The sequence below is a fragment of the Ctenocephalides felis genome, unplaced genomic scaffold, assembly GCF_003426905.1.
Source record: "Ctenocephalides felis isolate EL2017-DRISC unplaced genomic scaffold, ASM342690v1 CF-g0.4_SCAFFOLD_00845, whole genome shotgun sequence".
In the NCBI taxonomy this organism is placed as follows: domain Eukaryota; kingdom Metazoa; phylum Arthropoda; class Insecta; order Siphonaptera; family Pulicidae; genus Ctenocephalides; species Ctenocephalides felis.
In genome coordinates this window covers 44,857,657-44,873,119 of record NW_020536999.1, presented here as the reverse complement: position 1 = coordinate 44,873,119, position 15,463 = coordinate 44,857,657, and the positions used below count along the sequence as shown (strand labels likewise).

Sequence of the window (15,463 nt, the reverse complement as noted above, 5' to 3'; positions counted from 1 at the left end):
ACTTTGAAAAGTACGTTTAAACGCCACCTACGAGGTAGTGTGCTTAGCTCGTTTTTTTACGTGGCTTTTCCAGCACCCAAAGTGGTTAACATGGACCCCAAAGGGTCTATGACAACATCCATGAAATAAAAATTGGGATTCACGGTAGTGGTAGAAGAAATCGATTTACTTATATTATAACATCTATAATAAAAAGTAATATAAAATAAATAGAAGTAAAGGGAAATAAAAATGTTTTAGCATAAATAGGCATTTAAGTTGTGGTCGTAATAGGATGAGCTTGTAAAGACCCAATTTGGTGACTATTGAAAGACTTCACAAGATTCATTGCGCTTTCAAGAATGTTTAGTATTTATGGAGACTAAAAATAATAAAGAATTTAATAGTTGTAAAATAGACAGTAGAAAAATATGTAGAATAGACATCATCATTAGCCAGGAGATGTACGATTTAACCTTACAAAATTGATGCAAAATGCTGATAAAAACGATTACTTTTTGCTTACTTTATTTTTTTTTAATATTATTTTAAATTCAATTAATAAATGTATACAAGTAAAATGTATTTTTACTTTAAATAATAAATTTCAGTACAGTTAAAAATTTATAACAAAAATCGATATCGGGTAAATAGGGGTCGATGGCAAAGCCCAAGTGGTCCGCGACACAAGAAAGTTTGGAAACCTATGCTTTAATAGCATCTTAGAAAACCCAATTAAGGTCAGCGTGTATTTCAAAATCAAAATTTTTGCCTTACGAAAATTTAGTACAGTTAGAAATTATTTAAAAAAATCGATGACGGGTAAATAGGGGGTCCATGGCAAAGCCCAAGGAGTCCACGTCACAAAAAAGTTTTCTAATCTATCCTCTAATAGCACCTTAGGGAACCCAATTACGGTCAGCGCGTATTACAAAAATCTAAATTTTTGCATCAAAATCATAATTTAATAATTAATTTTGCTTGATACAAAATCCCTTGTTTATCATCTAGCGTATTTAATAATATTCAGCAATGAATTCTAAACGGCCGATATCCGTGACAGGCCGACGTACAATAAATGTTTGGCTGTCATTATGAATGAACATAAAATTTACGTGTATGACAATAGAACTGCGGTGCGTACTCAGAATATTTTATCTGCTATTTAATATTCACAATACATTTTGAAATCGTATTGCTAAACGTTCAGACCCGTACTCTTATTATTGATGCCCAAATTAATTGAATTTGGAACGGATATGTTTCATACGAATAGATATATATATATATATATATATATATATATATATAATTGTTTAATATGAACAAAACAGCACTCAGATTTGTTTAACACAACTTTATTTTATGATTACAGACGTTTCGAGACCATGGTGTGTCTCATCTTCAGTGTAATTTCAAAAACAGTTACTTATATACTACACATTCTTTAATAATTTATTTAAATTTCATTTAATTTTTGATATACAAAAAAAATTAAATGAAATTTAACTAAATTATTAAAGAATGTGTAGTATATAAGTAACTGTTTTTGAAATTACACTGAAGATGAGACACACCATGGTCTCGAAACGTCTGTAATCATAAAATAAAGTTGTGTTAAACAAATCTGAGTGCTGTTTTGTTCATATTAAACAATTAATATTCGTTCCACTCATATCATAAAATTCTATATATATATATATATATATATATATATATATATATATATTACAATATATATTGTTTTTATTTTATGTGTTAGTATACAATTAATCATAATTTTTTTTTATAATTATTTTTGAACAGCAATCAGAACCTTACGTCCTATGAGCTGTTGGGCTGAAACTTCTCCTTCCTTTGTATTTTTTTCAGATGGTAACCCAATGGTTAATTCATCCATATTTGATGATTTTGTTATTAGAATTAATCTAATAGGGCTGACATTTTATTGGTGCAGCAATGCCGGGCAAGGGCTATTTTTGCTTGGAAACATATTGCTATCTATATTTTCAAGTGAAAACTGTCACTGCTGTCTGACAACAGGCTGCTCGAAGTGGGTATCGAACCCGGGACCTCTGAAAAAAGTCCCGTCGCTCTTAACCGCTTACCTACGGGCGAGCAATCATAATATTTAAAATTATACAAAAAACTATTTTATTATATTTATTATTTATATGATAATTTATAAGTAACGACAACAAAAATCCAAACTTGCGCAAAATTAATTTGAAATTATTTTAAAATGTATTAGATAATTTCTGTCAAAAATAGGTGATAATTTTTTTGATAATGATTATGTAATGAAATATCATTCAAAGTATTACTTCTGCATCTTATCAGTTCCTGTATAAGCGATAAACCTCCATGCTTGCCAAATAAATAAGTTATATATCATTGATATTTTTTATCAAATTAATGTTCTTCTGATTATTTTTGTCCTATATTTCTTATTACTACATATTTAATGATTGTATATTTCAATTAATTTATGCGTGTTAACCAGTTTTTAATTATGATAGCACGTTCTTTGTTTAGTATCGTAATATAATAAATACATCAATGATTTATTCATATTTTGTTATTGAAATGTTTATATAAAATTATCTAACTTATAACAAAGTTGATATAAAATTTTAAAAACAAACATTTTATTGTAAGCGAGATTTGTTAAGAACGTTGAAATCTTTTTAATCTTTGTTTTATATTTATTTTTAATCGCCGATGCGACGTACGTTTGACAGTCGATTTCCGTTTACATACACCAAGCCGAACATAACACCCTCCGCGCACCCGTCAAACGAGCTGTCAGGCAAGATCCGCGCGCTTTTCGGGCATTTCGAATGTATTTATCCTAACCGGCATATTTTGTAAGAGAACAATCGGAGAATCAGCGTGCAAACATTTCTGATTGGAAAAAGTCGGTGATTTTGCCGCGACAGCCAATGAAAGCACTCTGATCCTCGCTTGGTGAACAACGAGAATCAGTTTTGTGCGTTTTGTATTCCAAGAGACCGACGAGTACGCCATATATATGCGTCCCTTACGTCGCTCGAGTCCGACAACATTCGATCGCTTTCGGTGGCAGCCGTGCGACTCCGCTGACATTCGTGCGCCGAGCGTTCGTGGCGGGACGCGCTATTGTCGTTCCGAAACCGAACGTCAAGAGAGTTTGCCGTCGCGTACGCGTCAGTAGTAACTGTCACTGTCATTCCTGGATTTTTAAAACGCAGTGTTTTCAAGTAGTGTTTTGTGCGAATTAATTAGTTATTTTAACAAGACTTGTGCTGTGAAATCAAATATTTAAAAACATATTGTGCGAATGGCGAATTGTTGTGGTAAAACACTGTGAGCCGAACGAGAGATCGGATAGTGAGTGCTCCGGTGTTTCAAACAAACTTCAAATTGTGAGTGCGTTATATATTGTGTTAATATGCTACCACCGTCGATAATGCAGCACCCTCATCATATGGAAAGAACAATTGGTCGTGGTCTTATTATGGATTCTCCGCAACATGAAGTCGACATGGAAATAAGTCATTTTACTCACAGATCGCAGATGCTATCTCCAGGTACTGAAATGTTTGAGTTTACGCCGCCATTGGCCGCGCTGTCACCATGACAAGCAAAGCCGGCTGCGGTTGTATAAAATGGCGGCAAAGCAGTATAAGCGACTTAGTTGAGATAATTTAACATTTAAAATTATGCAATCGAATTGAATCGAATTAATTTATTCGTAATTGATAAAATTTGAATTTTGTTTAATTTTTTTATGAAGGCTTGGTTTATTTAAATGTTGGTGTTTTATATCACACACGTGAGTGAATGACGTTTAGTAGAATACTTGATCTGCAAAATAGATTTTTTTTTCAAATCAGATATCACATTGGAAAATCTATATGATTTTTAGGAGGATTCAGATTTCCCGCCAGAATAATTTTATTTAATTTTTTTATTTTGGAAAGTTACTCTCGTATAATCATGGCATTTTATTAATCTTTGGCCCTATTAATTCTCTGAATTAATTCATGATATTTTATTCTTTTATATATACACAATATTTTTAATGCAAGTCTAATATTACTATTAGTACAAATATTAAAAAAAAAATACACCATTTAAATTCAGGTTTTCTCAATTGGTCATATTATTGACATAATTGCAAAAAATAACATTATTACATTTTGAGCATGGAAGTAACCAATTTATTTGCGATATATTATTATTTTCTATTTATAAGTATAATAATAAATATTTTATTCCTTTTTTACAAAAATATTTTTTCTATATGTATTTATATTTTTCGAACTCTAAATTAATTAGAAAATTAAAATGTGTGCTCTGTCACAGTGACAGACGGCACCAAAGAGTGTTGGTAAAATTGGGTGGGGATAGTCGTGCCTTTGCCCTCCTGCCCCGCATACAGTTAAGCGTCTAGTCTCTAGTACTTTCCATGGTTGGGTTATGGTGGGGGTCCGTGTCTGTCGCGTTCATCCTCTTCTTCCTATCCTTTAGTGACTTACCTTCGATTATTCATTATCGACATAAAGACAAATTTTAATGCAATGATAATAAAAAAGTATATACATTGATATATTTATTTATAATAAAAACAATTATTTTTTGTTGATGTTTAATCTCGACGGCTTGAAATTATATACGTTCCGTCTGTCAAAAACAATTTCTTCATGTAATAACAATATTGGTTATGATTACAGAATATGCAATCATTACAAAATATACAAAATAATGGATTATGTATTTTTACTTAAAGAAGAAAAAATATATAGATAAATATAAGAATTTTTGGAGCAAAAATTATTTATTTGCAATATTGATCTATAAATATATATCATATATTCTATATCATTTATTTTTTGTCATATATATTTTGATATATATCATATATCAATATATCACTTATTTTTTTGCAAAGAGTACTTGTAAAAAGAATTATTTAAGAATATTTGAAAATTTTGTCTTGACTTCAATTGATGAAATTTTGTCGCACAAATGTAGACAAATATATAAAAAAATCCAGAATTATTTTATATATATATATATATATATATATATAATCATTTTTTTTAATAAAATTTAAAATTGTTAGTTTATCAATAACATAGTGTCATTTTTACTTCGTGTAGCACACGATTAATTCTTTTGAAAAATGTAATAAGCTTTATAATTTTCAGCTATTAAATATCATTTACCAGTACTTAGTTTCTTATATGAATTAATTGCTAGATAGAAACAATGTTAACGATGTAACAGTATGTTATTAATAAGCAATCATACAGTAGTCAATTTTAGAATTTCTTGACGTAATATTTCTATTTAACTTCCCGTAGGGTAAGTTATAGTAATCGCAAAAAAATTGAAAATGAAAATTTTTGCATTTCTCGACGTTTCTAAGGTTTCTGAATATTTTGGCATGCCTTAGAAAAAATGGATGTATGCGTGTGTGTGTGTGTGTGTGTTCGGATACAAATTTTCGTTACGATTTCGAGAACACCGATCAACCGATTTAAATAATTTAAAAAACATTCGATTCGTACTGATAAGGAGACGTGCTGATTAGTTTCTGGTGGAGGCATGTCTAGCCGTTCCGAAGATACGGGGCAAAAAGTTCCAAAAACGGTAACACGGTTTTTAAGAGAACGGAGCGTTCGATTTAAAAACTTCATAAAACATTTTACTTGTATTGATAAGATGAAGAATTGATCAAATTTTCATGAGGGCAGGTCTAGCGGTTTCTGAGATCTGATGAAAAAAGTAAAACAAAAAGCGATTTGGCGGTCAAAAATGATCATTAGACATATTCACATCAAATTATCAGATATTTTATAGAGATTTTTACAATAAGTATGAATTTTGTTTACATTCCTATGGGTTGCGTATCAATGTTTATCCGTTAGATGGCGACGCGGCGCTTGCGCGCTTTGACATTTCGTCTCTATGCAGTTAAAGCAGTACGATTGCTTTGAAAAAAAGTTCAGAATTTCCAAACCATGCCAAAATAAGAAAACTTTTTTTTCAAACAATTTTTTTTTGTTTCTCAAAAATCTAATTTTTTCAAAGTAAATTTTTTTCAAAAATGTTAATTGTTTTCGAAAAAATAATAATTTTTGGTACGGGAAGTTCCAGCAATTTGCCTTAAGACACTATGCCTTAATTGCCTTAAGACAGAATTCCACTTACAGCTAGTTATGTTATTAATTGTTGTTTTGTTGTAATAAATTGAAACTTTTTGTTTGTCATATTTCGATACAGAGTAAAATGTATCAAAATATATTCTACTCTATATATATCATGTACAATTGATTTTATATCTCAGATGATCAAATAAATATGAATTAAATTAAAAATAATTTGATACAGATTAGTCGAAATAGACGATTCTCTGAAAGGTATTATCAAATCAGAAAGTCTCACCGAATTCGATCTATAACAGTGTTTTGTCACCACTAAACTCATGCTCAACTTCTCTACGCTATGTTGCCGGTTCTCGTGTATGGGGTCTGGCCGCGTTCGCCTTGTGTTCCCCTGCCCTCGCGTTTTTGGCGAGACTGTCTGGGTCGTTCACGTTGTACAGTTCTATCCTCATTCCTTCATTTTCATTCTATTCTGCTTTTCAGTTGGTGTAGAGTTTTGCTTTTTGCTTTGGCCGCTCTGCAATGTTCGATTTTGTTTCATCCGATAATCGCTCTCTCGTTGGGTTTCATGAAGTCGGTCATTTGTTTTCGGCGACTTGTTTTATGGATATATTTCACGATATTTTATTAGCCAAAATGTCGAATGGATTATAAAATTGTGCTAGTTTTATATTTAGTATACATATTACTACTGTACTATCGTATACCGGAACAAGCATTGTTTCAGAATAGACGAGAAGCTATTTAAATTTATAAACTATGATTTTTTTTAATCGGACGGCACCAATTTCAAAACAATTTACTGGCTGTAAACATGAATGGATGTTATGCAATTTGTTTGATAAAAACTTGTGGTCATTGAAGGACATACATTTATAATAATTTATATTTGATCTTTTTATAAAGAATGGTGACGTTCAAAACAATTTTCGAAATGCATAGCTGGTTGATTTTCACATGTTTTACAATAAAATATTGTTCGCCGCCTTCTCCTGGTAGAACAGACAATACAATCCCTTTTTCTTTCTGTCGCATTTAGAATATGCCACTGATTAGTCAGTATATTTGTTCATTTTTGTGCTGCCATAACGGTTTGTTTTTTCTATTATATTGTCTAATAATTCATTTGTAAAATATAAAGTAAAATAATCGATTGGATGTCTTATATTGCTTGGTATTTGTAGTCGGGGTGTTTGTTGATGTATGTCAAACTCGATTATTGAAGGAGAATCTTCATTCTTCTTCTCTTCATTTAATTTGTCGAACTTCTTCTTTTTGTTGGTTGGATAATATCATCATCTCATTCATCAATATCTTCTGTGCGAAAAGTAATTTCGTAAAATTTGTCTGTATGAATGTCTATTTGAAACTCATCTTCACTACTGTTTAATTCACAAAATTTACCAGTCGTTTTAAATATTAAAAAAAAGAGTATATAGCAAAGAAAAAGGCTAAATATACTACTAAAATAACTTAAAATTATTTTCAAAATAGAATACTGTTTATCACTGCTATATGTAATTTATTCAACTTTTCGATGCAAACTGAGTATTTGTTTATAAAATAGCCTGTGCCTCACAGAGTTTGTTTGTCCACTGAGGTGGACAGCCGTCCCCAAAGTGTTAAAGAAAACAAATCATATAAATTTGGAGCAAACCAAAATCTAAATTTCTGGTTTCCATCGGCAACTTATTCTGTAAGTCGATATTATATATCCTTCCTAGTTTAGAAAAAAAACGAGAATTAGATATTTGATGTATTCTTTTCTAAGAATCGGCGCTGGGTCTCCTTTAATTTTGTGAATGGTAATTTGGCACGATATTTTGATACTTCATCCTTTTCGCTCTTGTTGAACTACCACCAGTTTATCGTAACGGAAAGCCTGAGGCAAAAATCGACGCACATAAAAATACTTTACCATCGAGATAGTGTTTTTTTATGTATTTGTTCGTTAGAGCAAGTTGTGAGTGTATAAGAAAATTTGAACTATCCCACATTGTGAGAATGCTGGAGCATGAGAATATTTTTTCATTTGCCAAAAGGATGTATATTATTTTGGCACTTTGATATTGATGGTAAAAAAAGTTACATAAGAATAAGTGCTTGAAAATGAAATCTCTGAGAAATTTGGAACTATTTTAGTTTTTCAATTCTCATTCTTTCAGTACAAACCGGGTATAACAATTGCGCAATGTGATGTAATAATAATTTTCATGCTAGTGTACCGTCTCTAAATTTGGATAGCTCATTGAATATCCATTGTATATTTTTATAATTTAATAATATTATTTTGGTAACGCTACTTTTTACCACTTAATACTTAGCAAGACATTTATTTATTTATTTATAAGCAGAACGTAATCCATAATAATAGATATTATTTCAGGCTCTTGCCAAGCTTATTCATAGTTAATATTAAAAGGATAGTAATTTTATAATAATCATAGTAGCTGCACGAATTTCGCTTCTGAAAAAAAAAGAGCTGAAAAAAATAAATACAATTCATCATATTAAAGTCTATTTGACCACCAATCAAGCTCAAAATTCTTGCACAAGGTTGAAATTTATACTCATTTAAAACCGTAAAAAATTAAATGAATAAAATAGCAATAAAAAAAAATGGTTGTACAGGCGATCAAATGGTCAGACTACATAGATACAGGAGGATAAGGATTATGCAAGAAAATAGTTATTGAAATCAAATTGAGAAAATTCAGTAATGTCATAAAAATCTAATTCTTTAAAAAGTTTAACTAGGGAAGCATGAAATTTTTTGCTGTCTAATTTTCCGATATTGAGTGGAAGTTTATTCATAAGCTGAATACCTAGACCGTCGATCGTATTGAAAGAGCTGGCTAATTTATATGTGCGCGCCTTAATAAGTTTGTGTCTAGTGTTGTAGTTTGAGGAGGACGAAGCCATATCAAAAAGTTTCGAATTGTTTTTGATGAAACTTAATGTTACCAGCAGAAAAATGCATGGGACAGTTAGAATATTGTATTTTTTAAATATGGGTCTGCAGGAGGCTTTACTGGGCAAAGAAAAAATTATTCGAATAGCTCTTTTCTGAAGCTTAAATATTTTAATTAATATGTATCATTGCTAGTCGCAAGATTTGTTCTATTAGCTGATAATGTTTTTTATAATTATTACCAGATAAACCCTCTGAGAAATATGTTTATTTATGTGTGTCATATACACATATATAAATAGTCAAACCAAATAAAATTACTTATAAATCATTCAAAGTCAGCGTGTGACTTAAAATACCTGCTAAAGTCGATCCGCCGATCTATTTACACGGCGTCTTAATTTAATTTCATTTGTACGTTTCGCCTCGCCTTGCGTTTGCGTTGCGGACATCGCTAAATCATTATTATGTGCTATTTATCGATCGGCCGTGTGGATAATTTATGACCTGTCTATGACGTTTGTCAACCTCATTTGCACTCAACGTCGAACTGGTATATGTAATTAATATGGCATTGAGATTAGCCCATGGCGGTTACGTTTTAGCCACGGTTTGTTGTAATGTCGTAAATTATTTACAGATAGGAATCCCTTGTGAAATCCCTTTTTCACCTTGTCCTTGCGTACAAATTAGACATTATTATGATCATTACAAATATCAAATATTTTGTTTAAAAATACTAAAATGAGATTCTTGTGAGACATCAAATTATCTTAGTACTAGCCTATCGATAGAGTTGATTTGATAAGTTTTTATTATAGGTTATTGATATGCTTTTTTATTTCCAATACTTTTTATATTAAATTGAATTGATGTTTGTATATATTTTTTTAAACCTGATCCATAAATTTTAATTCTGCAACATTGTCAAGACGACCAGTATTAATATTCATGATCTTTGCTGCTCTTTTCAACCTGATATAACATTTTCATACATAGAAGGGCAAACATTATAGTTGCTTGAAAGTCACATAATTAAAAAAAAAACTAGTGGGGTGTATGGCATCGTGCCTTAAGGCAAATTGCTGGAACTTCCCGTACAGTAACGAAATGTTCAAGGAATAATGAATGTTTTCAAATAGATTATTATAAATATTGTGAAATTGTTTAATATTTATAAGAACTATACAAACTGAATTGCAAAGTTAAAATTATATGTTTAAAGTATATTAGAACTTTAGTCAGAATTAAAAATAAAATCTGAATTATTTTCAATATACAAAAAAAAATGATACAATTTTTACAATTCAATTATTTTGTTAAAACCAGCTGAAAGTTCTTTGAATCATTTAAATTGGACGCTTAGTTCTCTCAAAAACTGCAATTTTTTGCACATTTAGCTCTGTATCTTTGAAATGCTTGGGTCTACCATTGCCAAAAACTAATAATCACTGCTCCCAATCATTACTAATTGAATATTTTTTAGATCATTCAAATCGGATACTCCGTACACTCAAAAACTCGATTTCTATTTTTCTGCACTCTTTGCTCCGTATCTTCGTAAAGGCTGGACCTGCCTTTGCCAAACACTAATCAGCACATCTTCCTATCAATAGGAATCGAAAGTTTTTTGAACGATTCAAATCGGTTGATCCGCGCGCCCGAAAACGTGGACGAAAATTTGTATCCATACATACATACAAACACACACACATCCATTTTTTTCTGGGGTATGCCAAAATGTTCAGAAACCTTCAAAACGTCGAAAAATGTAAAAATTTTCAATTTCGATTTTCGGCCCATTACAATAACTTACCCTACGGGAAGTTAATTAAACAGATTGTTTTGTTTTTAATTAGATATATAGGCATATAAATACTAATTTTTGGTCTCCCTAATTTTTTTGGGTGTAAAACAAAAATTAGATCCACTGAGGGTTAAACTTGCACTAGGTTAATTTTACCGAATAAGATTTCAACTAAATTTTTGAACATAACAATTTTATATTGAAAATTTTTGTTATAATTGAATTTTCATCATAAATAATTTTATATAAACTATAATCAAACAACACCTTATCATAAATATTGTAATCTTACGTAAATATTCGAAATTCACGGAGAGCGATAACTTCACGAACTAATCGCCTTGAATAAACATTTATTTAAGATTTGGTAAGGTACGGGACTCAGCTTTTGAATGAATAAAGGCCTCGTTTGACCTGAGGAGTCGTTGGTTGTGATATATTATTTCCGGCCATAGCGGGCAAATGCTACGAATAGTAAATTAGTTTAGTTTTCCATAGAATTGAATTCGAAAGAATTATTGATGGCTTTTGAGTTTTTCGTTTATGTAGTGGTAGAGAATAATTGCGAAATATTTATTTCGTTGATATATATAGTGAATGCTATTGAATAAATTCAGTTTGTTAGATCTATTATAAATTAAATTTTAGATTTGATATTAAGTTTGATTAGTAGGGTAGGGCGGGGCTAGTTGAGCAAATTTTTATTTAAACGGATGTAGCTCCCCAATGAAAACACTCAATAAATTGCTTTACGTCTTAATGGATTTGTTGTTTATCGCTTAACAAACGTGTTAATACTATTTTTTAGTAATAAGTAAAATTTAAAAGCTACAGTCGTTTAAATGCAAAAAGTCAAGTATGCTCAATGTACTCCATAGGTGGGGCAAGTTGAGCACTATTAAAGTATAATGAAATCATAGGTTCAATGTCGATTAATGATGAAATAAAATTAGTTTTTAATAGCTAGTTCTATATTTAAAGTCTTCATTGACAGAGAAAACAAAACTTTAGTAATTTTCTTTGAATAATTAACCAAAAGTAGAATCAACAAAACAATATCGTATCTATTCAGCATTTTTGTTAAAAATCTTCATTTCTATATATTATTACTCATAGACTAAGCTTAAATCTTAAAAATAATAATTAGTTTCGGGAAGTTAATGGTAATTGTCTTAGTGACAGAACAAGTTTAGCAACTATGCTCAACTAACCCCAAAACGAAGTTTCAAAATAAAAGTGAGTTTATAAAAAAAAATGTGAGAATTATACCCAGAATCTCTGTGCATATTAAAAGTACTATAATTATATGGAAGAATAACATTTACCTGATTAAAAATAAATAACATTTGACTAAACCAGATGAAAACTCGTGATGAATGACTTTTTGTCCAGCGGCCACTAGCGATCGCGGGATGTTTATTTCTCCCAAACCTTTATCTTTCCGCCATATAATGCCCAAACGCAAGGTGAATAGTTTTCGAGATATTTCGATTGCTCAACTTGCCCCTATGCTCAACTAGCCCTGCTCTACCCTAATTTAATTAGTAATATTTAGCTTGCATGAAATTTTCAAGTGTATCTGGAATGAGCCCTAAATTATTTACTCTCGGCGTTAATATTATTACATGGATGTAATTGTCTTACAAACCGCACATCCCTTGTAAGCCATTCTTCTAACATCTGGCGATGGTATGTGTCGCGCACACCACGGTCATATTTTCAAGCCGGGGGTTTCAATTAAGTTCTAGCATCCAAGAACTAACCCCCGCACCATGTGGGGTCTCTGTCTTGCCCTTAGTTCTTCAATTCTTTGTCGGCGCTTCTCGAACAGTTAACACCGATTTCACACGCTGTTGCCAGTTCTTGTTCATCCGAAATATCACACTCTGATCTTTTTTTTCTTTATCTATCTTCTTCCGTTCTTTTACTTTCTAGGCTTCTCGAAGATTTTTTTAGACCTTCGAAGCTTTTGATTTGCTAAAACGTATCGGAAGGAATTGAAATAAAAAATGTCCACGAGATAAATTGTACTTTTGTGCTTACGTAGTTATAGAATTTATTAAAACTCTCCTTCGATAATTTAGGTTGTTGGGTTATAATTTAATCCTTGTAGCTGTGTACTGTATTTAACACTGATTTGTTTGTATATTATGTATTTGTTGCAGTTCTAATTACAATCACTGATTTGTTACTAAGTTATAATGTAAGAAGATATATTTATTTTTATTGGTTATTTACATGTTGTTAAGCGGACTTTACTTTTAGGAGTGAACAACTAGTTGCATTAAAACATTCCGCTGCCCCTCTACCAGGGGTAGCAACCATTCCGTGCAAAGCTTAATGCCCTGAAGTTTTGTCACCTTCATGGCCAATATAATAAAACGAAAAGACGTCCGAACATATTAATAAGTTTTTTTTTTTAATTTATTTATTTGAACAGCGATCAGAACTTATGGGTCCTAAGAGCTGTTGTGATGAATTTCTTACAAACTACGTTTGTTTTATTATAGATGGACAACCCAAACAGTTGTCCCATCTCTTCGTGATGAATTTTTATTATTAGAATTATTGTTAAAGTGATGACTTTTTATTGGTGCAGCAATGCCGTATCAGGGCTGTTTTCACTTGGAAATATATTGCTATCTATATTTCCAAGTGAAAACTGTTGTCGCTTGACAACAGGCTTCTCGAATCGAACCCGGGACCCCTCAACCAGGCCCGGTCGTTCTAGCCACTGAATCGACGAGCGATTGAATATTTCAAATCATTTTTATATGAATTTTATTCTACAGTTATTGCTCATTTTATTAACTTCTTCCCATAGGGTAGCTATGGTAATAGCAACAAATCTAATTTTTTCAAAGTTTTCAAAAAAAAAGTTTATAAAAATTTAAATTGCGGTACGGGATGTTCCAGTATCTTGCCTTAAAGCACAATGTTATGCACCACTAGTTTTGAATTTTAAGTATATTAGTTTTTCTCAAATTTGTTGTTTGATATTCCGCCCATTAACGAATTAATTGTGCGGATATAATTTGCGTATTACATCACGATTAGCGTATTCAGAATTAAGGCGTCAGTGAATCCGCTGCCCAGCTTGGCGTGAAGAAACCAAATATTACAATCAGAAAAACACGAATTTATAAATATATAGTTCGTAAATTTTACATCTTGATAGTAAGAAGTAATGGAGGTAAACGTATCAGTTAAACCATTTTTGTTACATATGGAATAATTGCTGGTTTGATTTGCACTCATCATTGAGTGTTTCTTAAGGGGGTTGTTCTTTTTTTCTTACAAAAAATGCAAGGTATTTGTTTTTGTTTTCCTCGAAATGTTTTTATCATAGAGACATGCGGTTTTTTTTAAACAAAAATTACAAAATCATAGAATATTACGAAATTTTCTTTTCGCTGTAATTTTTTAACCCGGGAGCGACAAAGTCGGCCTTGCAAAATCGATCTCTTTTGCGGTGCCACAGATAAATCCGTTGCGCATCGCCTGAAACAAAAAAAAGAAAATACGTTGAAGAAGAAGTTTGAATCCAGTCCCCCTACCAAAATGAAAGCAAAAAAGCAAGAAGGAAAAAAATGGCAGCTATTTAAAAAAAAGTGTTGAAAATGGCATTTTTTTGGGGCGAAAAGCTTCGCAATTTTTTTTTGCGTAATGTTATCAGGTTGTTTTTGGTAGGGCGACTAGGTATTGCAGTCGTGAACAAATTTAAAAAAAATGCAAGTCGATCCGACTTGTAGTTTTTTTTAATTTGTGGCACTGCATTGAAAAAAGTCAATTTTAGAAAAACGTATTTAAAGTTTTTAATATAATGTACTAAATACACCATTTAATTTAATGTACTAAATACACCATGGTGTTCAAAGATGCTGCTTCAAAAGGTCATGTGCATGAGGTGTTATAATGAAAAAGAGAGCAGCTGGCATACAATAGCTCCGGAGCTCTGAAAAACGGTTTCAGAGGATCATACATATAGAGATATATATATTTATAACTTCGTCAAAACATAGATATTGAGATGATTTTTTTTTAAATAATTTGTAGCTTTCATAATATCAAAAAATCTCAAAATCGAAAAAAAAAATAAAAACCGAACAACCCCCTTAAGAGGAAGTCTTTTCTGTAACGAGTTTATCAATGTATATCAATTTTCCACATTCAAATTATTGCACGTTGGTTCTAAAACGCTCCTAATCGTTGCAATTAGATCTTGTAGATATCTTCTTTGTTGCTTTTCGCTATAGGCACGTAATTGCATTTTAATAACTAATTTACGTGTTTCTCTCATGTCGCCGGAAGTGCAATGTCGTTTGCAAGTGTAGCGGAAATAACGAGGCGGCTTGCCGTATGCAGACTTAGTGCTCGCGAACACGCTGATGTTGGTTCCTTATAGTTTATCAAAGTTTTCAACGCTATTAATCTGCGTCCGATGTTCCGGCAGTGTTAACATTTTTACAGCATTCTTTACTAATAGAGCAATAATTGAATATAATATGTAAATCAATTTACTTCTACTTTAAATTCTTAATTTTTACTTGTAATTTATTGCTTCTATATTATTATATTTTTTATTATTTTAATATTATTTAATTTATTTAATAT

At 31.1% G+C, this 15,463-nt stretch overlaps 1 protein-coding gene across 1 annotated transcript in view; it reads left to right on the top strand.

Annotated features, from left to right (window-relative positions):
- The first annotated feature begins 3,138 nt into the window (after positions 1-3,138).
- The window catches only part of LOC113375763, a 100,263-nt gene continuing 87,938 nt past the window's right edge, over positions 3,139-15,463 (top strand). Inside the window, exon 1 of the mRNA XM_026615711.1 lies at positions 3,139-3,548. Within this exon, the coding sequence (XP_026471496.1) occupies positions 3,410-3,548 (139 nt within the window). The 5' untranslated portion in view covers positions 3,139-3,409. The remainder of the gene's footprint in view (positions 3,549-15,463) is intronic.